General features: G+C 34.8%; 4 protein-coding genes across 11 annotated transcripts; 2 read left to right on the top strand and 2 right to left on the bottom strand.

Moving 5' to 3' along the window:
* The first annotated feature begins 142 nt into the window (after positions 1 to 142).
* On the top strand, positions 143 to 11,562 carry LOC124637045 (cryptochrome-1-like). Of its 8 annotated transcripts, none has more exons than XM_047173394.1 (11): positions 143 to 336; positions 698 to 780; positions 6,688 to 6,997; positions 7,245 to 7,496; positions 7,652 to 7,836; positions 7,922 to 8,093; positions 8,173 to 8,398; positions 8,483 to 8,623; positions 8,930 to 9,081; positions 9,434 to 9,636; positions 9,982 to 11,562. In XM_047173394.1, exons 2-11 carry the CDS (start codon positions 765 to 767, stop codon positions 10,764 to 10,766), a joined length of 2,442 nt encoding a protein of 813 aa, XP_047029350.1. In that variant the 5' UTR covers positions 143 to 336; positions 698 to 764; the 3' UTR covers positions 10,767 to 11,562. The 8 variants fall into 8 exon arrangements, with proteins under 8 accessions (XP_047029350.1, XP_047029322.1, XP_047029344.1 ...); XM_047173366.1 differs by having other exon boundaries at positions 606 to 780; XM_047173388.1 differs by having other exon boundaries at positions 547 to 780.
* Positions 11,563 to 12,078: 516 nt separating this feature from the next.
* On the bottom strand, positions 12,079 to 13,531 carry LOC124644676. Its single transcript, XM_047184182.1, has 4 exons — positions 12,901 to 13,531; positions 12,608 to 12,753; positions 12,368 to 12,485; positions 12,079 to 12,280 (listed from the first exon to the last, which is right to left on the bottom strand). The coding sequence occupies exons 1-4, from the start codon at positions 13,276 to 13,278 to the stop codon at positions 12,134 to 12,136; spliced, it is 789 nt and encodes a 262-aa protein (XP_047040138.1). The 5' UTR covers positions 13,279 to 13,531; the 3' UTR covers positions 12,079 to 12,133.
* Positions 13,532 to 14,347: 816 nt separating this feature from the next.
* On the top strand, positions 14,348 to 15,822 carry LOC124638997 (uncharacterized protein C9orf85 homolog). Its single transcript, XM_047176204.1, has 3 exons — positions 14,348 to 14,816; positions 15,431 to 15,525; positions 15,611 to 15,822. Exons 1-3 carry the CDS (start codon positions 14,505 to 14,507, stop codon positions 15,768 to 15,770), a joined length of 567 nt encoding a protein of 188 aa, XP_047032160.1. The 5' UTR covers positions 14,348 to 14,504; the 3' UTR covers positions 15,771 to 15,822.
* Positions 15,823 to 15,969: 147 nt separating this feature from the next.
* On the bottom strand, positions 15,970 to 22,666 carry LOC124638851 (golgin subfamily A member 4-like). The gene is made up of 8 exons (XM_047175978.1): positions 22,347 to 22,666; positions 22,054 to 22,126; positions 20,705 to 20,841; positions 20,084 to 20,182; positions 19,769 to 19,966; positions 19,613 to 19,696; positions 16,260 to 19,334; positions 15,970 to 16,168 (listed from the first exon to the last, which is right to left on the bottom strand). Exons 1-8 carry the CDS (start codon positions 22,428 to 22,430, stop codon positions 16,145 to 16,147), a joined length of 3,774 nt encoding a protein of 1,257 aa, XP_047031934.1. The 5' UTR covers positions 22,431 to 22,666; the 3' UTR covers positions 15,970 to 16,144.
* Positions 22,667 to 23,534: the final 868 nt, after the last annotated feature.

Raw genomic sequence — 23,534 nt, 5'->3', positions numbered from 1 at the left:
ATAGCCTCATAATGCTATATTATGAAAACTATACCCACATTTCACCACATTCTGTCAGTTTATAATACTTTCTGCACGAAACGGTCGATACCACTTTGACGATCATTTGAATTTGACGAATTTGACGGCTGAGACGGTATAGTTATCTTGTCAGTGAATGACAGTGTCACTTTGACAAAAATAGCATTGTTGATCTGAACTTGGAAAAAAAATTCGAACAATTTCATTATTCATAATTAAAACAGTGTTTTTTTGATCGTCTATCCACTGAACAATTCGGTTTGGTACTAAATTCAAGTACCCAAAGTCTGTCACTAGCAGGGTTTGTTAATTAAGGTGCGCTTAAAGTTTGTTACGTCTTTAAAATACACACGCACACACACACACTTCTGCATAATACAAACATTTAGGTCACGTTGTGGTCACGTTGCAAGTGGCGTGGACGGATCTGACATTTCTATAATTCTCTTAATTCAGTAGTTTTGTTCGCCGCTTCTGTGATTACCTCCTGCTCTAAACAGACGTAGTATATACTAAACGTTCTAGAAGGAGTTAAATCCTGTGACTGCATTAAAATTAAATAACTAAGGCTATTTACCTTTCAGTGGGATTAGTTAATTTGATTTGTTGTATCTACTTGGTGATGAGAAGTTGTAATTTTTGAGAGCTGCTTATTAACAATACTGTTACTGTTTAGTGATTGACTTGTTACAAGTTTGTTCTGTGTAATATATTTTACTGGACTGTGATCTGAAATTTATTATATGGAAATTGATAGAGGTGAGTTTCTTATTCAATTTTATGTAGTATGTAAACATTCATAGTATCTTATATTATTTCATTGTTGTGTAAATATCTCATTCCTTAAATTATATTCTGTATTTACTTGCTTTTAAGGATCATCCTAAAACTGGCAACTGGTTATAAAATTATGAAAATATTGTTTTATTAACTGCAGTTGATTTCAATCTGCATTTTAGTTAAACTGTATATGTTTTTGTTTGTCTTATTATTCATCATAAAAAGTATATTTAAAAAGTTGTTTTTGTGCTCACTCTTATGAAAGCACTCATTAAGATTTACAGGAAAATCATCACGAAAATGTGAATTGACTAAATGATTGAAGTGTCTAACCTTAGTGTGGCTTCCTGTAGCCGGATGGTGAAAAAAACTATCCTATGTCCTTTGCCCGGACCTAAGCTACCTTCCCTCTAATTTTCAGTTCAAACATTTCAGCTATTCTTGAGTTAAACACTAACACAACTTTCTTTTATATGTATAGATGAAAAGACAATACATAAGTTTCAACGAAACCTATTACTATGACTGCCTTCTGTCTGTCTATCATGAGGTTGTATTTTATGAACAGTGATGTTCAGGCAGTTGATCGCATGAGATGTATTATTGTTATCACTATAACAAAAAAATCTGATAACCACCATAAATTAAATATTTTAGGGTGCTCTCATGCAACAAAGGTGATTTTTGCCAATCCAACAGATAATGGTACGAAACCCTTTGTGTGCAAGTCTGACTCGCACTTCGTCAACTTTTATGTAGTTCCTATGTAATTTCTATGCTAATATTGTAGAGGTGAAAGTTTACCTTCAAGGACTTCTCTGAACTGTATTTATAACAGTCTCCATAGTAAAGTAGGAAGTAAATTTCTCATCAATAGAAATAAAATAAGCCTTAACTCAAGGTAAGTCAAACATACAATTGTCTCTCTTTCATCTTATCATGAGCTCAGATCTAAATCACTGTTTTGTGTTCACCATCAGACAGAGCTACACCTGAATTTCAGGTTTTACTCAATGTGTGCTTAAAATTATCATGAGTTCCTCGCGATTTTTCAGGGTTTCCAATGTTTCCACCATCACCATTGATCTTCAGATCCTGGAGTGGGGCCATTTTAAAAGTTAGCCTTTCAAACAATAAACAACTTGCCGATGCACTAAAAACGGTTTTAAGAAGTTGGTTCTATTTGCTTTGTAAAAAGTTTTTTATTTCAACCCCGATGAGTATGGCACTAAAAAATATTTTTTAAGACGTCTTTAAGTAATCGTGAATCATAACTACATAAAAAAAAACCCGACGAATTGAGAACTAAATTCTTTTGAGAAGTCTGTTAAAAAATAATTGTTAAAATCGTTTCATTCAATTGGTCTGCAAAAACGAGGGAGTTATGCTCTCCCCAAAAACAAAAAAAACTTTCGAATTGGGAATCTCCTACTTTTTGGGCAGAGATTAAAAACAAAACCAAAGTCCTAACTGAATACCTAGTTTCCAAATGAACTAAAAACCTAGTTTAGGCTGATGATAAATAAGATACACTATTAACACCTAGTTTGCGGCTGCACCTTCTAACCGCTATTTTAGTCAGCTAAAACTCGGTGTAGCCACATTTTGGATACTTATTGCCCGTTTGCAAGTTGGACCGGCAAAAATTAGGAAAGCATTATTTTCATTGATGATTTATTTATGAAAGAAAGAAAATAAATTTTAGTGCAACAAAAGACTTAAACACACACTTAAAATTAGACATATTATACAGAAATAATAATAGAAGGGGAAAATATGCGTCTTAAAGCGCGCAAAACGGCCCTCGCTCAGTATAATGCTGCGACCCGGGACAAGTCGGAGTCCCAGCGCGGACTAGCGGCCTCCCGCGTTCCACTTGATTACTAAGGGAACTGATTCCAGCAGCCGGATAAAAGAAAGCTAGGTACCACGTTTCATCGAAATCAGTTCAGCCGTTAAACCCAGTTTGAGGGACAAACACTATAACCCACAAACATTCACGTTAAGTTACGTTATGTTATCAGTAGGAAGGAATTAAAATAGTCAGAGGTATACTTATAACGTTTGCAAACTTTAGACCCTACGCCTGCCAATGATGGTAGCTATTTTAGTTCGTTCACGTGGCTTTCACGGCCGCAGGATTTCATTGAATAAGCAAAGTGAGGGGGTTTTCATTTCAGTCTTTCCTCAATGTTTTAAATTATATATATTCATAACAATCTATATCCAAAATGTTCAATTTCCCGAATAATTCGCATTAACATTACCTACCAATTTTACAGTTCTTTATACCGCAGTTACCGCTGAATGCAATACAAGTAGGTACCTACCTACCTATCTACTTGTGCATTCAGCGGTAACTGTTTTTCTACCTATTTTTTTTTTCAATAACATGCTTTTCTTTTCCCAATTGAAGCATAATGTGTGTCTCTCCTATTGCCAGAATAGTTATTTTTACTTTATTGTAATACTTACTTAGTTACACATAATAATAAATGTAAAAGCCTTATAAATTCTATGAACTTTGTTAAAAGTAAGTAGGTGCCTGTTAACATTTCCCCATCATAACCCATTTGAAAGCAAGAAAAAGAATTTATTGTTCTTGTAAACAATTCTTTATGAATCTTATACCTACTTCAGGAAATTTCCTTTCATTTTAACATTACGACATCACCGAGAACTTCTAAGCTTTCCTTATGATTTTTCTATTTCGCAAACCGGTAAAACTTTTTACTGGTTTGTTAGCGTCGTATTTCGTAACTTCCACGACATAATATTGTGATGATATAAATTTTTTTATAAAAAAAAAAAAACTAAGACGCCTTTTTCATTGAATATTGACACCTCAGATCAAAGAAATAGAGAGACAGTTATAACGCTTACTGTGTCACTAGCTATTCAATCTTTGCACTTCTATGCTCCCCTCTTAGTGGGCTCAGTGGAGCCCGTGCTATTTTATCTCTTGAAAAAAATCAATGACTAGGCAAAGCTAGAAACGAATTTCTTTAAGTTTCAAGGTATGATATAGAAAATAGAGTTGTAAGATAAGTGTTTCCCGTCCTTCGTCCCGCCACGCGCAGGTTAGAAGCGATCCGATTGGGTAATATTATATATGTTACCGTAAGATTACAAACATCGTTAGATTACAATCTATCTCGAGAGATTGTAAACTGTCGAATTATTGTGAACCGTAACATCTGATTGCAATTTAACGCATTATTTTTCGCTATATTATAATCTATCGATGAGAAATTGTCAAATTGTCAACTGTCCGAAAGCTCTCTCTGATTGGTCAGTCTTTTTGTAAGATCGACCAATCACGACCAGCCGTTCTGTTCCCATGGAGTTCCCGTAGAGTTAGGAATGAAATAGAGGTGTCAGTTAAATAAAATAAATGCTCTTCAAAAATTCTTCAAGTATTAAATTTATATAAAAGTAACTCTTATAAAAATACAGTTAGGTATTTTGTCTTCAAATACAAACTAATATTTAAAAATAAAATAAAAGGGGTGCTAATTAAACAGGCTTCTTTTTAATATCATTATTCGCCCCCAAAAATGTATGTTGCCTTCTAAATTACTAAGTCAGCCACAATTAATAAAGCGTCGAGCATCTAAATAATACTATCTTAGCCACGAGTTATCTTCCACTCTAAATACAACTCAGCATGATGGTTATTTTTTTGCATCTAAATTTGTAGCATGCATTCTAACAGTAAACTTCTTAAATACTATTAAATGACATCATAAAAATATTTATTTACCTTCTAATTTTTTAACTCGTACCTACTGAGTTTTTTGTTTAAAATATAACACATCCCATATTAATTGACCCAGCATGGAAGTAAGCATGCAACATGCAGCAAGCATAACTTCTGTCACGGCTCCGGCGCTGCGGGGCTCCGGCGGTCCCATGCGAGCTTATCGTCGCAGATGGTTTTCACGCTCACCACCGCAGCTTCGGCTTGCTGGCCGGCAGAGCCGGCCAGCCTCAGCCGCGGCGGCGAGCGCTGAAACTACCTGCGCCTCAGCTCGCAGGCCGCCTCGCCCCTCCGCGCCTACGCGGTTTTGAATTGCACTCTAGGGGTAGGGCAGACAAGACTACGTGGAGTCGGTTTTGCAGCGATTCGTTTTCGTCACTAACTTCAATTTTTAATACAATTTTTAATTGTGTGTAATTTGAGTCTTAAAAATTAAGTACAATTTTTGATTTTATAAAAAATTAAACCGTCACTTATTTTTGCACGTCAAAGAGCTGTGACACCGGGAGTTGCAAAGAACATTGTCTTTTTTGACGTTCTACCAATCAGCGCGCAAGATGCATTCCGTTCTACGCCAGTTGACAATTTGACCGCTCTACATCGCTCTCGATCTTACAATAAGACTGACCAATCAGGGAGAGCTTTCGGACAGTTGACAATTTGACAATTTCTCATCGCTAGATTATAATATAGCGAAAAATAATGCGTTAAATTGCAATCAGGTGTTACGGTTTACAATAATTCGACAGTTTACAATCTCTCGAGATAGATTGTAATCTAACGATGTTTGTAATCTTACGGTGACATATATATACAAAAGATTTATTTTTGACTTTTTAAATGTCATAAAATTGGGTAACTGAACTCATAAAACAATATTTTTCCTTCTTCCTTTTCCCTAAAACAGTAATTTAATGGAATATCTCCATTTCGAATTCTGTAATATTAGGCAAACGCTGAGTATTCTGGCTTAGCAATTATATAGTTTCTTTATGTTTAAAAGGAATATCGTATAGCTTGTAATGTGGGAAAGAGATAGTCGGGATTTCGGAATCTATAGCACCTTCCCTTTTTTCTCACTGAAGGCTACAGCTATAACAGAAGAAAACATGACCTTTGAACTCAATACCGCTAGTCTAGTATCTTTTTAGCAAGTATTAGTCCCGAAAGGATGAAGCTATTTAATTATTATTTTATTGAAGGTTACTTATGTGCGAGAAAGAAAAATTGGGGCAGTTTCCTAAAGCAACGTTTTTTTAAAGTACCTACATGCTTATGCATTCATAACAAGGCGAGGTGAGAAACTGTAGTGAATGGAACAAGTGCTTATGGAAATTATACACCTTGCTTAGCGAAATGTAAACAAATCAAACAACTTAATGTTGCGTAATAGCCAGTCTATTGTGTCAGCATATCTTATATTAAAGATATAGGTATTCATTTCTACAAAGTCATTGAAGACGGTTTCATAAAATAACTCGCGGGTGAGTAATAAAATAGTAGAGGATAAATAAGTAATACATTTAACTGGGACACGTTGGATGACGGGGTTGAGGTTGAGGGTTGTAGGAATAGATCCGTTCCGTTAAATATTATAGCAAAATAGAGAGATGATGTTTTAAGTTTGAGGTTCACCCGTTACGCGGAACTACAGATACCCGAGAGTTACCGCGTCGGTATTTTTCGTCCTAGGCGTGTTTTCTTATAATTTGATATACTTGCATGCAGACCTAATACTAACATCTCACCGCCTTACGCGATGGAGCGCGGAAGCTCCTCAGCATCGAAGGGACCGCCAACTGTCTATTTATAGATTTGCCTTTGTTGTGCCTGCCTATTAGTAGGTAGTACTTTGTGGTGAAGTAATGTTATACTTTGAGTAATTTTGTTTCCTTCGGGGGACTGTCATTCATAACAGTTAAGTAAGTAATCTCATCAAACAATCGCTTCATACAAACTTTTTTTCATATGATATTATCAAGAAAATAAGTATCTCATCAATTAATTTCTTTCACATCAGTCACGCAAAGTCATGTTATTGAGATCGTGTAGTGGTGGCACCGCACGCGTAAGTACAGGGGTTTTTTGCCAATTACTCTAGTGTGTATTTGAAAAACCAATTCCAGATATCAAAAGTAGCTTATTCTACACCAGGTGCGATGTGGGTAACTACATAAGTATGTCAGCTGCCGCGGAGACGCTGCCGGCGCCGAATGCCCGAACGCACGCGCCTCCGGCCACAGCGGCCGCGCCGCAGCCGCCCAGTGCTCGCCGGACAAACGGCAAGCACATCGTGCACTGGTTCCGAAAGGGCCTGCGCCTTCATGATAACCCAGCGTTAAGAGAGGGCTTGCTGGACGCAGCCACCTTCAGATGTGTATTCATTATTGATCCTTGGTTCGCTAGCTCTTCTAATGTTGGCATCAACAAGTGGAGGTAAAGCTTTGAATAATAATAATAGAAAGTTATAAAATCCGATATTCCTGTGAACAATTTATTTCCATTTAATATTTGCATGCGTTGGGTGAGTCACAGCCATATACATATAAGTACCTACAACACATGTAGGCGTCACGCACGTAATATATTTGTGACATATATTACATGCGCATTATTGTATTACGTAGTTTTGCATTACTATACAAAAAATACTGTTATTTTTAGCAATCGATTATGCCAACAGGTTTCTACTGCAGTGTCTGGAAGACTTGGACAGTAGCTTAAGGAAACTTAACTCTCGGCTGTTCGTGGTTCGAGGGCAACCAGCGGACGCTTTACCCAAATTGTTTCGAGAATGGGGAACCACGGCTTTGACCTTCGAAGAGGATCCCGAGCCTTACGGCAGAGTGCGGGACCACAATATTATGTCCAAATGTCGCGAAGTTGGCATTACCGTCACGTCTCGCGTATCTCACACTCTATACAAGTTAGACCAGTAAGTTTTTACTGCTCAAGTTTTTTTAAATACACTTAGATGTATTTAAAAAAAACTATATAAATAAAGATATCTTACTCTTAAAATTTGAATGAATGCAATAAATGATACCGATAATTTCAGCTATAAATTTTATTTTACTTTTGTTTCTTCAGAATTATAGAACGGAATGGTGGCAAAGCGCCTCTTACGTACCACCAGTTCCAAGCATTGATCGCAAGCATGCCTCCCCCTCCGCCGGCGGAGGCGCCCATATCAGCACAAATGCTAAACGGAGCCACCACGCCATTGAACGATGACCATGATGATCGATTTGGCGTTCCCACTCTTGAAGAACTCGGTATGTTACGACAAATAATTGAAAACACATAATATTCAATCTTAATTTTTTTCTTCATATTTTTTATGCTTTACTGTAAATTCAGGATTCGAGACTGAAGGTTTAAAACCACCTGTTTGGATCGGAGGAGAAAGTGAAGCCCTTGCGAGGTTAGAAAGACACCTCGAAAGAAAAGCATGGGTTGCTTCATTCGGGAGACCCAAAATGACGCCGCAGTCGCTGTTGGCAAGTCAGACAGGTTTATCACCGTACTTAAGGTATAAATTATAATGATTTATTCATATTTTTTTCGTCACACTGATATAAGTACGTCATGTAAAAGAATCCCTATTTCAGGTTTGGCTGTTTGTCAACTAGATTATTCTATTATCAGTTGACGGAGTTGTACAAAAGAGTTAAAAGAGTAAGACCACCGCTATCTCTTCATGGACAAATACTATGGAGGGAGTTTTTCTATTGTGCCGCCACACGTAATCCTAACTTTGATCGAATGGAAGGAAATCCTATCTGTGTCCAAATACCTTGGGAAAAAAATCAAGAAGCTTTAGCGAAATGGGCTAGTGTAAGTATATCTTGCAATGACTGCACGACATTCGACGAGAAAAATAAATAAACTCCAATAATAATCGCCTGTAACTGATTTCAGGGTCAAACTGGTTTCCCATGGATAGATGCGATAATGATTCAATTAAGAGAAGAAGGGTGGATTCATCATTTAGCGAGGCATGCCGTGGCTTGCTTCCTAACGAGAGGCGACTTATGGATCTCGTGGGAAGAAGGAATGAAGGCAAGGGGAGCTTCGTTATTTATAATTGCTAGTTTCAATTCCGAATCTAACTAACCTGACACATAAAATATGTAAAATACATTTCACTTTATGAACTGTACTTGTTTTACTCAATTGATCACAAGACTACTCCAAACATTCTATATATAAATGGATTTGCGATATTCTAAATTTGTGGCTTAAGTTCGCTACTTTAAGGTTTATTATCGTTTGTCTATGTGCAATGAGTTTACTAACAAATAACTTTTTATATGATCACCGTGCCACCGACTCCTGTTAATTTGAGGAGGGTCCCCGTTCCTGCAGGTGTTCGACGAACTGCTTCTTGACGCCGACTGGTCCGTCAATGCGGGCATGTGGATGTGGCTATCGTGCTCATCATTCTTCCAACAATTTTTCCACTGCTATTGTCCAGTCCGTTTCGGCAGAAAAACTGATCCTAACGGTGATTTTATCAGGTATGTCAATAAAGTCAAATATAGTGGGTAACGAGTTACGATGAAGACTGAGTTTATAAAATAATAATTTTACATTATTCAGGTAGATACCTAATATGGTTAAGATACGGGCAATTGAAAATCTCAATACGTAATAAGCCAGTAGTACGTACAGTATCTTTTATTACGTTGTGTACTCGAGATGGTGACGCACTCTGTGACGCGTCGCTGATGCTTGTATTGTGTTTGACGTATACCTACTACAATCTTGAATATCATCACACTTATTAATGAAAAGTCTTAAGTCTGTTTTTCTTTTAATTACTATCAGGAATGATTTGGTTTACCTACATGAAGGTTATTTTGTTTACAGAAGATACATTCCGGCGCTGAAGAATATGCCGACTAGGTACATCCACGAGCCGTGGGTGGCACCCGAAGCGGTGCAGCAGTCGGCGCGTTGCATCATCGGCCGCGACTACCCGATGCCTATGGTGGACCACTCGAAAGCGTCACAGGTCAACATCGAACGTATCAAACAAGTATACGCCCAGCTCGCAAAATACAAACCCCAAGGTAATTTAACCGATCTCGCAGAATCGCTATCGTATTAAGTGTACCATCGAACCTGCACAGTTGTTATCTTTGACTAGTACACTGACGATCCATCTCTGTGTGAACTTTAATCAATGATGTCACGCGGCACTTGTGGCGAATGTTGCATAGCTGCCACGTACTATCACGCTATGTTATTTTCCTTACAATGTTGACGTCATCTCATCGTACTAGATTATTTAATCATTTCCTGGTATTTATGTCATATAGAAAACGAAGTATAAATGAATCACAACATCATATGAAATCTTTGCTACAGTTACCTACATTTATGTTATTTACTAATAAAATCTTCGTTTATTACAGGCACTCTGAATCCCAACGCTGTACAACGCCCCAATGTCATGCAATCATCACCAAGCCCGAACTCAATTATAACCAGCATCAACCAGTCGAACTACTTGTGCAGCCAAACACCAGATCCACAGCCTTCACCACAAATTATACCTTACAAGGACAATGATGTTGTGTTCCAAAAGCCAATGAACCACCGCTCTATGAAACCTTCATTTAAACAAGTTGTTATCGTACAAAAGAAACAAAATACTAACGTCATACAAACAGTGTCCAATTGCACGCCACAGTCGAAAGAAAACTATGCCGTCAACGGACAAATGGATAACTCGTACAAAACGCCAATAAATGAAAGCTTACAAACAGCGAAACAAGAAAAATATGACTTTAAAAACTTAGTTATAAATAACTATGTTCAAGACTACTCAAATAACCAAGAAATTTTCCAGAATGAGCAACAAAACAGGGACAATATATATGAACAAGAAACATTAAAAATTAATAACTTCAGTTATGAGAAACAGAAATTCTATTTGTCTAATTATACAGAGAATGGGCTGCGTATAGCAGCCGTGCACAATGACACACCCGCACCTTTCGTCGCAGCACTTAATCACGACTCCACTATGACTTTCAACAGAGAGAACAAGTCAGACACTGGAAAAGACAAGGCTAATGAAAGCACTTGCTTACATCCAATGTCAATTAACAACGATGGAACCATTACAAATGAAAGTCGACAGAATAATCCGTCTAACGAATGTGGATACAATTCTTCTAATGAAAATCAAAAATGAATAAATTAAACAATAGATTAAATTAGTCATAATCTATTCAGTCTGTAGAAAAAATGACATTGATATAATTCGAAATCAATATTTTCTTTTTTGAAGGTATTTTGTAACTGCCATTTTATCTATGAGACTAAAGAAACTTGTGTTGTTGTATAATATTTTGCCTGAAAGTACAGTAAAGCTGGTTACTTATTTTACAAGTATAATTTTTGAGACAGTTCATATATAACAGTGGATCAACTCTTATAAGATTCGTTTTCCTTTATTAACTTACAGTAATGTGTGTGTTATGAATATACTCGTACATGTTACTCAATAACTTTTTCATAATTAGCAGAATTCGTATTAATTTTGCGTGCACTTGGAGAGGCCTATGTCCAGCAGTGGACTGCGATAGGCTGATGATGATGATGATGATGTATTAATTTTGTTGTGTGCCAGAGCTTCATGTTGTGATTGAGCTTGATGTTGTGACCTGAAGTCAATGTTTGAAAACTATACCTACACCATTTTATGAATTTACGCTTTTCCAATCGTTGACCTAACAATCCAGATTAACTTTTGCAACCAAACCTTCGGCTTCCAGCTTCCACTATATATCTCTATGCAAAATTAAGAGTTGGTTCACTATTGTATTAGTCAACATTACACTCTGGAAAGTATAAAGTAATGCGAGATTCACATTGAAACCAAGTAATCCAGCCAGGCAGATCTCTATTATTAAGTTGAATTATTATAATTTTATGATTAAATTGATTGATAGCTAAAATAAATGTTTCTATACAGAATTAAACTAAAATTTCTTTTATTTTTTTCGATGCTCTAACTAAATGGCAAAAATCTGATACTTGTAATTAAGCGCATTGTTTATGCAAGAAAGGGATGTTGGCAATGGTTTTTACCAAATTTTGAATTGATAAGCATGTTTTGGAATAAAAAATTATGCTACCTGAGAAGCTACCCTTGACACTCATTATTTTGCTTCAGCACATGTTTGAAATTGCTCTGTTACTCATGACACAAACTTCTTTCAAAAAATCTTTGAAGTTAAATATACCTTCATAGATTTAAAATTACCAACCCAAGTGGTCAGCTACACCAAAGGAAAAGAAGTTCCTGGTTGCTATATTGGCACAAAACATACAGTGGTGGGGGAGGGTTTGTATAAATAGTACAGGGGTTTGAAGTGGAGGCAAGAATAATTTCCTTTTACCTAACAGTAAGGGACTAGAGGAAAGACAGTTACACTGAAATAAAATTATAGCTTGTCTAATGTAGATGTAGGGTATAAGGCAGAACATGGAAGAAACTGTGATATTTTTTTATATATTTTATTTGAATGTTGTACAGGTACCAAGCAGCAACCAACATCACTTATTCAGCTCCAATGAAGCTACAGTCTCCATGTGCTGCTTTAGAGCCTTTTTCACTTTTCTGGATTTATTGATGTCTTTCTTATCAGGAAGTGGCTTTTTGCTTCCAACCAACTCATTTTTAATAGTTGATAATATTGATGTCTAAAAGTTTAATTATTTTCAATTAAAATAAAAATGTAAATCAATACCATTCTAATTGTAAACATACGCAGCGAGGATTATACTTACAGTTTCAGGGACATGTACATATCTTATATTGTGTGCTTGTAAAAATAACTGTTCAAAAAGGTATTCATTCCCTTGAGGATCACAATATACAGCATTTGAAAAAGAAATATTCATATATCTGTGAACAAAAACTTAGTGCCTATTAACTAGATCTTGGAGGACAGGCTCTGCATTAAATTTTGATCAGCATAAAGATGACTTAAGTCATCAGTTAAAATGAATAGCTTATTATTATCTTACCCATCTACATTATTGACTTGGCCACAGATACATGAGTCATTGCGTAAATCCACAGTGATATTTTGTCCTTCCATAGCTTTAACAAGACATAGTAAAGTATTGTGATAAAAGAATTTTTCTTTTGATGTCCCAATAAACATTTTTATCTAATTCTTAGTGCCTGTAAAAAAATAAAGGATAGTTGTGGATATCACAAACAATATTTTTTTCAGTTTATAAATGTTTTTTATTACTACTATTGCACATTTTTACACTAACACAATTCTATATGTGTATAACTTGAATTATTTCACTATAACTAGTCTAGCATCCGGATTAGATTTTAATTCTAACTCTGCTCTGTCAATTTTCCATTCTTCACTATCCCTTTCAGCCCAAAAATAGTAAGTGCCTCTGTCTTTTGGCCCAGAAACTGGAATTCTGAATCTGGCGGTTTTCCCATCAGAAAAGTTATTTTCAGCATCACTGAGCTTAAATCTTTTATCTTTTATTGGCTCTCCCAGATAGTGGATGGCACCTGGATGCGCTCGTAACTTTTTTAACGCACTTTTGTAGTAGTCATAACCTCTTACCCTATCAATAATTCGATTTTGTAAATAAAATCCAGTACCACCGACAATTAAACCACCCCAAGCAGCAATTTGCACGAGTCTTCGAGTAGATAAAGTCATTGTTATTAAGAATAGGGTCTTCAATACCTGTATATTTTTTTCTTATTTTACTTTTTGTTTAAAATCACAAACTAAAACTTATTAACTCTGATGTATTTCCGTTTATGTTTTTCACAGCAACGTTACGATCTGCCCACTACTTCAAAAACAAAGAGCTAACAAACAAATTATACAAACAGTACAGTACAAGTTTATTTCATTATTTCCAGTGTTTTCGGCACACCACAGCACAGTGACACTGACAGATTGAGACATGACATCCACAGGAGACATCACACGAACTTTGTATCACGTTAAGCCCCCAGTACACATTTGCCTGTGTTGGGCCAAGCTTTGCAATGCACAAATTTTAATGTAGGCCACGATCAAATGGTGTTTACACATTGGCGCATGGCTCATTGCTGCCTGGCAATCCACTTGCGATGGACGTCGAGGTAGTTACGGTTGCGGCTGTTTATTTTTATACTACACTACTATATTTATACTATACTGTACTACTATATTTATATTATACTACACTACTATATTTACTACTTTATTTATTGTTATACGCAACACAAAAGTGTACTATCCTCAGCGGCCGGTGGACGAACTAAACATTGGCCGAATGTGTAAACACCTCACGCCAACCTGGGCCACGATTCCTTTGATGTGTGCTCAAAAAACCGACAACTCGCTGAATGCGCGCCAACCTTGACAAATGTCCGCCAACCTGCACCAATACCTCGTGTACACACTGGTGATGGCGTGTATTGGCCGCACTTGGGCCAACGAGTACTGGGGCCTTTAGGCAAAGGAGTACATACTACCCAGTACAGAATTAAGAAATATTGATTGCTCACTGATTGTGACGACTGTATACTCATATAGTTATTGAAAACACGAATGTCTATTAATATGCAAATAAATTCAGAAAATGTTCATATTTTGTAATGTGAATATTCTGAATCCATACTTTTGAGTCTGTGCTAGTTTTATTGTTATCTGTTAATGAATGACACTGACTGACAACCTACGAAAGACTAGGCAGTATGGTCGAAAGACTTTAGCCTGCCCTATGGGCAAAAAAAAAAAAAAACACTGACTGACAGTAGTCAGAGCAGTCTGTGATGCATAACCTGCAAATTATATTATAAAGTTTGTTTTTAAAAGTCTTGTAGTCGGAATTATTTCGTAATTTACAAAAATATAATACGAAGTGCTCGCACAATCTAGACAAAATAAAAATGAGTACGTCAAAGGGTAATACTACAAGGAAAAGACCACAGAAACATCAAAATAGAACCGCATTCAAAAATGATTTACATGATACAAGCCACAAAACAAAATTTTTAAATTCATTGGAGATAAGTGGGGTATGCAAACGCTGCAAAGATATACTTGAATGGAAGATCAAATACAAAAAGTACAAGCCTTTGACTGCACCTCGTAAATGTGTGGGTTGTGAGCAGAAAACAGTAAAACATGCTTACCACATGTTGTGCAGTAAGTGCGCTTCAGAAAAACACATATGCGCTAAGTGTTGCAAACCAGTCGAGGTAACTAAATTACTGACTCCTTAATTTTTAATTTGAAATATTTTTAAAGATTTTAATAAAGAAGTTGCATGCCCAGTCTCAGCAATACAACTGACCTCTGCTCGCTGTGTTTATACTGTCAAGTTTGATTGGTTAATAACTTGTCTGGTTTGTGGAGTTGTATTATATACCTATACTTTTAGCAATGTGCATTGTTATGCATTTTCGTGGTGGCCTAGTGGGTAAAGGACCAACCTCTCAAGTATGAGGGTGCGGGTTCGATCCCAGGTCAGGCAAGTACCAATGCAACTTTTCTAAGTTTGTATGTACTTTCTAAATATATCTTAGACACCATTGACTGTGTTTCGGATGGCACATTAAACTGTAGGTCCCGGCTGTCATTGAACATCCTTGCCAGTCGTTACAGATAGTCAGAAACCAGTAAGTCTGACGCCAGTCTAACCTAGGGGTATCGGGTTGCCCGGGTAACTGGGTTGAGGAGGTCAGATAGGCAGTCACTTCTTGTAAAGCATTGGTACTCAGCTGAATCCGGTTAGACTGGAAGCCGACCCCAACATATTTGGGAAAAAGGCTCGGAGGATGATTGTTATGCATTTTACTTCTCATAATTTCAGAGTCAAGAAACAGAAACTGTAGAACAGATACCCAATAATGATTTGAAAGTTATGCTTAAGGATTTACCAGAAAGAAAGAGACGAACTATACTAAGGTAATTAATTTCTACAAATCTGACCTAGTAAAAGCAGAATAGATTAGAGTACAAAATAAAAATAACTATATTTTTCTGCTTTCAGAACTATAAGCAAACAGGAAGATGGAAAACAAACTTTAACTCCAGAATTGAAAGCACAGATAGAAGATATGTTATTGAAGATGGATAATATTGAACTAGATGATGATTTTAACTTTACAGATGAAGAACCTGGATCAGAAAGTGAAACTGAAGATATTTAAATCACCTGTTTAATAAAATTTATGTTCTGTTTAAATAAAATATCCAAAAGAATCTGTCTTTTTAGTTTTAAACCTAACAAAAAAGCATTATATAAATATTATATTACACCAGACTTCAAGGAAGGAATTGAAAAAACCTGTTCTAGTATTTTTATATGATGTTACTACCTTCCGCCAGCGTAGCAATGTAAACTAAGGGTAGTTACAAATACATTTAATTCCATGTACATAATTATAATTTAACAAAATAACAATAATTTACAAATAAGAACACTATGGACTGTGACTTAAATATACATTTTGATTAATTTTACAAAAAATAATAAACCATTTTTGAATAAAAGGTAACAAATCATATTCTGCTGCATTTGGTTTCAAATAATGCCAAGTTGTCGTAACTGAAACAAATATAGGTACATATATATTTTTTAAAAATAAAGTAGAAATCATAACATATATAGATTAAAATGTTATTATATTAATACTTACAAACCCTTGTCTTTCTTTCTCCTTTTGTAAAACCAGTTTTGTCTGCATATCATCAAATTTGACAATGGCTGATAAAACTTTAGCCAATGTAACGGAATGTGTTCCTGATCCGGTGAGATATTCATAAAGTATATTGCGCAAATATTCCAGCTCAGTATTTTCTTGTAATGAATGCAAATGTCTTAGACTAACAAGAGCCTCATCAAGTCGCATTTCAAGCTTCTCATTTGTCAATTTTAATTTGTCATTCTTTTCTTGTATTTGTAACATATTACCATTTACTGATTTATTCATTTGCTCGAAATCACTCAAGCGTTTCTCTAATGCACTGTTCACCTGTAACAAATTATTGTACTTGTCCCTAAAATTCTCATTTCCATTATCATTTATATCAGATTTGGGATAGTTTTGGGACTGTATTTGATCTTTTAGTTCCAAATTTTCCTCAACCAAAAGCATATTTTCTCTTATTAGGTCATCAATCTTCTCTTTCCTCGACTGTACTTCTTTGTTCAGTTCTGCAAACTCCATGGAAATATCACTATTATCAGTTGAATGTTCACTTGCTATTAGTTCCCGGAGCTTATCATTCAGAACACTATTTTCTTTTGATATTTTTGTCAAATATGTCTGTAGACCTTCAATATCAGACTTTAAGCGTCTGTTTTCTTCTTTCAAATTATCATAATCAGTTTTCAATTGTTTATTTGTTTCTGATAATTCATTATCTGATGAGAGGCTTAGCTGTTTGTTAGTTCCCTCTAACTGATGTATGTTTTGTTCTGATGCTAATTGTTCTTCTGTTGCATCTGTTTGACTTTCATTATGTTGAATGCTTTTACATGAACTTGCCTCCAATTTTTCAATTACTTCATTCAAATGATCTTTTTCTTTTTCAATGTCTGCATGTGACTTTCGTAAGTCGTTGATTTCGATTTCCAATTTTTGATAACTATCGTCAATGTTTTCAGCTCGACTCTGCAATGCTATATTTTCCAATGTTAAAGTTTTATTATCTTCTTGTAATCTGACCATGTTAGATGCATTTTTTTCCAGTTCTTTTACTTGGTCTAATAAATCGTTATTTTTCTTTTTAATAGCTTCAAATTCCTCCAATGTTTTGTTATGCACATCTTTAAATGTATCCAATTCCTTGTTGGATATACTTCTTTCACTTTCTAAGCTGTTAAGTTTTTCTAATAATGTTCGATTCTCGCTTTCTATCAAATTTAGTTTCTCATTAAAATCGGAATTTTGTGTTTTTTCGAAGTCCATAGCTATTTGCAGATTTTGGAAATTGTTTTCATATTCATTTAACTTATGCAACAAATTTTCATTTTCTTCTTTAATACAGTTTAAATCATTTACCACCACCTCATACCGTTCAGTGATATTTTTTAACTCGTCATCTACACTGCTTTTTTCTAAGTTTAACTCGTTGATGGTTGATTTCAAGTTGTTATTTTCATCCTTTATAACTTGTAATTCAGAAGTAATTGCTTGATGTTGTTCTGTTGTCGTTTTTAACTTCTCTTGCAATCTATTCTTTTCAAGATTTAGTTCGTTCATTTTGATCGTATTTATATTAGCTTCACTGTATGAAATATTATTCAATGCATAATTTATTTCTTTAGTAAGAGAGAAAAATGCTTCATTGTTGATTGTTTGCAAAGATTTAGCTTCACTAGAAACTAAATGAATTAATTTCTTCATTTCTTTAACTTCATTTGCAAGTTTGAAACAATTCGATTTTAATTTTGTATTTTTGACGACTTTCTCATGCATGATTGCATTTTCTGATTTTAATTCAGAAACCACTCTTCGGAACTCAATATTTTGATTTTGCAGTAATTCATGATTAGTTAACAGTTTCTCAATTTCCGATTGCAATTTGATTAATTCATCCCTTTCTTCTTGTATTTCTGATTCTAATTTTGCGTATTTATCTTTCCATGTCATTAATTCTTCCGAAAGTTCTTCGTTCTTTGTTTCTTCTACAGCATGGTCTTTTAATATTTTATCCTTTTTCTGCAACTCACTTTCTAAGTGCCCTATTTGTGAACTTTTCTTACTGTTCTCATCACTCAACTGTGTATTTCTATTTTCCAAATAAGTGTTACGATCAATCATAGCTAATTTTTCAGCATTTTCTTGTTTCAATTGTAACTGAAGACATTTATATCCTTCATCAGCCTTTGTCTTTATTTGTTCCAAGTTCTGGCATTTTGCAGATAGTTCTGCTACTTGAGATTCCAGATCTACGATTTTTAATTTTGCTGTGCTCAGTTCTGAGCTATCTTGACTTAGTTTAGAACGCTCTCCTTCAAGTAATGTAATATTATTTTTATAATCGTTTATCACTATATTTAATGATTGTATTTCTTTCTTACTGCTTTCTAAATGTTCTTTAAGTGATTTAATTTCTGATTCTTTACTTTCCAATTCTTTATGGATACTCAATTTATTTTCTGCTAAAGAGATGGCATATTCTTCTTCTCTCTTACTAAATATTTCAATCTTAGCGCGTAATTCTGTTACTTCTTCTTGGGCTTTTTGGAAGTCAATTTCTAGTGTGGATTGTTCTCTTGTTTTGTTGAACTCGTAGACATTAATTTTATTTTGTAAATCTTCATTTATGTTATTTAAGTCCTGGATTTTTTTATTGGCTTCTGCCAATTGATCAGTAAGAACTTTGAGCTGTTCAATTTCTTTGTTTTTGTTTTCAAGTTCATTTGAAAGAATTTGTATTTCTGTATTGACTTGGGCATTTTTTTCTTTACTCAGTTTTAGTGACTCTTTGTACTTGTTTAGTAACTGCTCCATTTTTTCTATCTTAGTATTAAGAACCATTACTTCCGCAGCTGAAGATTCCTGGTTTGTCTCAGTTACTTCATTATCAATATTGATTAATTGTACATCACCGTCACCTTCATTTGATTTAGGTTTGATCTCATTGTTTTCATTACTACTGCTAATATTGGAATTACTTTGCAGTAATTGCACTTTAGTATTAAGTGCATCTATTTTCATACCCTTTTCTTCAATTTCAATACGAAGAGCTTTTTCTAGATGGGCCTGTAAATAAAAAAAAACAAGTTGTATTCAATTGTATTTACGTCTTTCGACCTTACCTTCTGTTCGGTTTGCTCTAAGAAGGCAGTCCCAAATTACTAGGAGCGGATGGAAGTCCCTAGATATTAGAATTTTCTTAAAGGTACATATTAGTGGTTAGCTGAGCAACAACACCACATGAACTTGGTCTTTGGACGGCTTATCCTTATCTTTGTATCAAAAAGGTCGCACGTTTCATTAAGCTTGACTTCATTTGGAGATGTTATTGTCGTACATCTTACCTTGGCACTTTGTTCCAAAGCACACTGTTCACGAAGCTCAGATATTCTTCGTAAGGCTTTGTCTTGTGTTTCCACTAAAACACTCTGTAAACAAATTCAGGATTAGGTATCTTGCCAACCTCTATATTTATTATTTCCACGTCTGTAAATACTTACCCTTGCTTTAGCATTTTCTCTCTCTAGTAACTTATAATGACGTGCTAGGTCACCATATTGGGTCCTGTACTTTGTGTATCGTTCTTGTGTGCGTCGGTAAGCAGCATATAGCTGCTCTTTTGTAACCCGGTCTAGGCTGACATTGCCGCTATTAAAACCTCTCTCTTCAGCTTCACTTGCTGATACCTCCATATCAGACTACAAACAATAGATATGATATAAAATGATCAGGTGTTATTTTGATTGTATTAACTGTTATACCTCATTGAAATATGTTTATACATATTTAAAATAATCAAGTTAATTTCAACATACCTGCAGATGATACATAGAAGGTGTCTCATAGCTGGGTAATCTGAATGAGACATCGCTTGCAAATGAGCTATTCGATAGTCGTCTTTGCCTCTGATTGTCCTGCAATGATAAGTATGACTTACTTCTTCCTCTACCCATATAACGAGTAGCATGTGTTTTTCTAATGTATAAGACATAAGCTAGTAGCTTAGCTATAGTGTTATAGCCAACTTTAACAAAATTCGTTTCATTTTTTTGTACTTATGTGAAGAAGTAACAAATACATACATAGTTGGGAAAAGGCAAGGCATATTAAGATACTTATTAATAAACATATTAGTACATAAAATTTTTCATGCACACAATTTTTTTTTGACATTCGTTGACAGTCTTACATTCGCAATGTTTTTATTTTAATGTGACATTTCTAATAACAGGTAATCCAAACAAATGCATTAATACATTGATTGTTGTAATCTATTGGGCCATGCTAATGATATGGGGTAAAGAATGTTACATGCATACATACATACAAATGAAATGGTTCTTGGAATTCGAGTAAAAAGAAACCTGCCAGCAATGGAATGTGCTATAATCTGAACAAAATAATGAACTTTATTGATAAGGTTTTTGAATACTTACAAGTATATCATGTGAAGACATGTAGTCCATGGATTCACTGGACTGTACCGGCTGCATCAGAGCAACATCTTGGAATGCGTTTTGTTGATTGCTTTGTGTTGATGATTGTGCCTTACTGGAACGAGGCTGTTGGTTATCTGGAATTTTTTTAAACTCAGTAATTAAAACTTTATTCCGTGACGTAAGATCCAGTAATCAAATAAAACAACAGGAAGAACCCTGGACTTGTATTGTGTGAGTGTGGCAAGCTTATCTTAGTTATAAATCTTTTATAATAGTTATTTGCACACAAATTAAGTTGGTATTTGATTGCTACAATACATATCACATAATATTAACATATTAGGCGTTCACACACAAATTCAAACTCAACATTTTGTTTTGTGTTATCTCTTTACTGTATTAGTATACAATCAATATCAACATGGCAACAGCCAGTATTCTGTATTTAGAACTTTTGAAAAAGTCCTGGGCTCAGCAGAGGAATAACTAAAATGATAATAACGGTATTGTGACTTCCCTTAACATAAACATGTAACTATAGTCTGTTTTTTAATCTCGTAGACTAAATTGACACTTGCAAAATGTCAAACTTACAAATACTGTTACAAATAATGTTACCGTTTTGTTGAATCGTAACTTTTTATCTATAATAGACGAATTTAATATTCATTCAAAGTTTTATATTTACAATTCACATACGTACACACGGCTGCACGACGTGCTACAAACTGCCGGGATATCTGACCACGCAATGCCATGCATAATCATCTATACTAATATTATAAAGCTGAAGAGTTTGTTTGTTTGTTTGAACGCGCTAATCTCAGGAACTACTGGTCCAATTTGAACAATTCTTTCGGTGTTAGATAGCCCATTTATCGAGGAAGGCTATAGGCTATCCGGGTTCATGCAGAGGTTCCCACGGGATGCGGGTGAAACCGCTGGCAGAAGCTAGTCAAGGATAAGCCCATTATTTCAGGATGACTTATTGTGAAAAAACGATAAGTACTTGATTTTATTAACGCTAAGTTTCGGTCGTGCCACATCACTATTTAAGAATTTGCAATAAACTGACCACACTCGTAATGTCAGTTTAGTCTACAAGATTAAAAAACAGACTATAGAATTAGCAATTTGTACAAACTACTTGGTTTATAAAAAAACGATATTAAATTAAAATTATAATAAAGAGCTTACATTCATAAAATAGAGAGCTTAAATTAATAGACTGAACTTAGTATAAATCTTCCACTTATTATTTACACAGAGTTCTTATCTATAATATGAATCTACACTATCTGCTATGGTTCAAGAGTTATAAGATAAATAATTAGTTTATGACTTACCATTGTCTCCAATAGAGAATAGATCACTATTTGAGATGTCAGTAATGCTACTGGAAGCCGATGTCACAGCAGCCTGGATCAACACATATTACAAATTAACATAACATAATCAGGAATAATACATAAAATATGTTATGGTATCAGAAAAGTGAAAGTTGACATTAAATTTGTTAATGATAGCATAGTAAACGACGTAGGTACTATGTATAATACGTAGCTTAGTTATTGTAGGTTCAAGAATTGAAGTTGAAGTGATGTGTTTTAACTAAATGATTATTTATTACACAGTTTACCTGAGCAGCTTGGGCAAATTGCTGAATCCTTTGAGGTGATGACTTCACCTCCTCAGCTAATTTATCCTTTAACTTTTTGAACATTTTATTAAATCTTTCTTGACACCATTTCACATGAATTCATTATAAAACTTATTACGAGCAATTAACGCATTGGTGTGTTGCACAAGCATGTAGATAAGAATGAATAAAACACTAATAATATTAACTAAGCTTGGAGGTAGAGCTGCAGCAATAGCAGTAATTAAAGGTGTCATGTATTCAATTTGCCAAAGTATTTTTTGTCCAAACTTGAAGTTGTTCGATCCGTTCCACAGACTATCAAAAGTGCAAGATTATATTTATTTGTATTTATGGTATTTATTATCTTATCATAGACTAGCTCCACTTATGAGCCTCATTTTGCAGTGTTTGCGGGGTAAAATTTAAAACAGCTTAAACTTTTATTTTAATTAATGTCTAGGGCCTAGACTCTAGGCCTTTGTCGTCCAGACTAGTCCACCGAACATTGTTGCTCGTTGTCAAAGATTTTTCATTGCGTGATTTTAATATAGTGTTGCGCGATTTAATTAATCGTCTAGGTGGCGCCTAAGTTAATTTTAATCTGTTAATTTACTTTTTCTACTGTGTCGAGCAGGGACTTTTTTACTCTTATTATACTTTATTATATTATACTTATCGATGCTTAAGAAACACAGTAATACGGATACTAGCCACATTTTGATAACCATTTTAAGAGGGATTTGAGAGTAATTTTCCTTATACTTTATTCTCCTAGCTATCTAGACTATCAATTAAATTGCGCAATATTACGGAGCGAAGTAGCCAAATGAAAAGGAACGGAGCGTTATGTCTTATCAACGTCATATATTTTTGAGACAAATTCAACAATTAAAAAAAATTGTTATCCTTACTAATATTATAAATCGGAAAGTGAGTTTGTTTGTTTGTTTGTTTGTTTGTTCCGCTTTCACGCCGTAACTACTGAACCGATTGCTTTGAAATTTTGCAGACGTAAAGTTAGAAGTCCGGATTAAATAATAGGGTACTTTTTATCCCGAAAAAAATAGATATTCCCGAGGGAAAACAAAAATATTGTTTGCTTGATGGATGGATTGTAGATGGCGCTGTGTGTCGTTTAAAACAAGGTAATATATTGCAAACGAATATAAACATGTAAATTTAGAA

The sequence above is a fragment of the Helicoverpa zea genome, chromosome 2, assembly GCF_022581195.2.
Source record: "Helicoverpa zea isolate HzStark_Cry1AcR chromosome 2, ilHelZeax1.1, whole genome shotgun sequence".
Lineage (NCBI taxonomy): Eukaryota > Metazoa > Arthropoda > Insecta > Lepidoptera > Noctuidae > Helicoverpa > Helicoverpa zea.
The sequence above is the reverse complement of the archived record's forward strand: the minus strand, read 5'-3'. Positions and strand labels throughout refer to the sequence as shown.

What these genes read in the sequence shown, in the direction of transcription:
- LOC124637045 (XM_047173394.1), top strand. An exon ending in TCCCACTCTTGAAGAACTCG is followed by an intron (nt 7,837 to 7,921) that starts GTATGTTACGAC and finishes CTGTAAATTCAG; the next exon opens with GATTCGAGACTGAAGGTTTA. An exon ending in GGTTTATCACCGTACTTAAG is followed by an intron (nt 8,094 to 8,172) that starts GTATAAATTATA and finishes TCCCTATTTCAG; the next exon opens with GTTTGGCTGTTTGTCAACTA.
- LOC124644676 (XM_047184182.1), bottom strand. Translation starts at nt 13,278, where the DNA reads ATGACTTTATCTACTCGAAGACTCGTGCAAATTGCTGCTTGGGGTGGT. An exon ending in CGGATGCTAGACTAGTTATA is followed by an intron (nt 12,754 to 12,900) that starts GTGAAATAATTC and finishes ACTAAGAATTAG; the next exon opens with ATAAAAATGTTTATTGGGAC. An exon ending in CAAGTCAATAATGTAGATGG is followed by an intron (nt 12,486 to 12,607) that starts GTAAGATAATAA and finishes TTTTGTTCACAG; the next exon opens with ATATATGAATATTTCTTTTT.
- LOC124638997 (XM_047176204.1), top strand. Translation starts at nt 14,505, where the DNA reads ATGAGTACGTCAAAGGGTAATACTACAAGGAAAAGACCACAGAAACAT. An exon ending in AGTGTTGCAAACCAGTCGAG is followed by an intron (nt 14,817 to 15,430) that starts GTAACTAAATTA and finishes TCATAATTTCAG; the next exon opens with AGTCAAGAAACAGAAACTGT. An exon ending in AAGAGACGAACTATACTAAG is followed by an intron (nt 15,526 to 15,610) that starts GTAATTAATTTC and finishes TTCTGCTTTCAG; the next exon opens with AACTATAAGCAAACAGGAAG.
- LOC124638851 (XM_047175978.1), bottom strand. Translation starts at nt 22,430, where the DNA reads ATGTTCAAAAAGTTAAAGGATAAATTAGCTGAGGAGGTGAAGTCATCA. An exon ending in ATTCTCTATTGGAGACAATG is followed by an intron (nt 20,842 to 22,053) that starts GTAAGTCATAAA and finishes AAAAAATTCCAG; the next exon opens with ATAACCAACAGCCTCGTTCC. An exon ending in CTTCTATGTATCATCTGCAG is followed by an intron (nt 19,967 to 20,083) that starts GTATGTTGAAAT and finishes TATTGTTTGTAG; the next exon opens with TCTGATATGGAGGTATCAGC.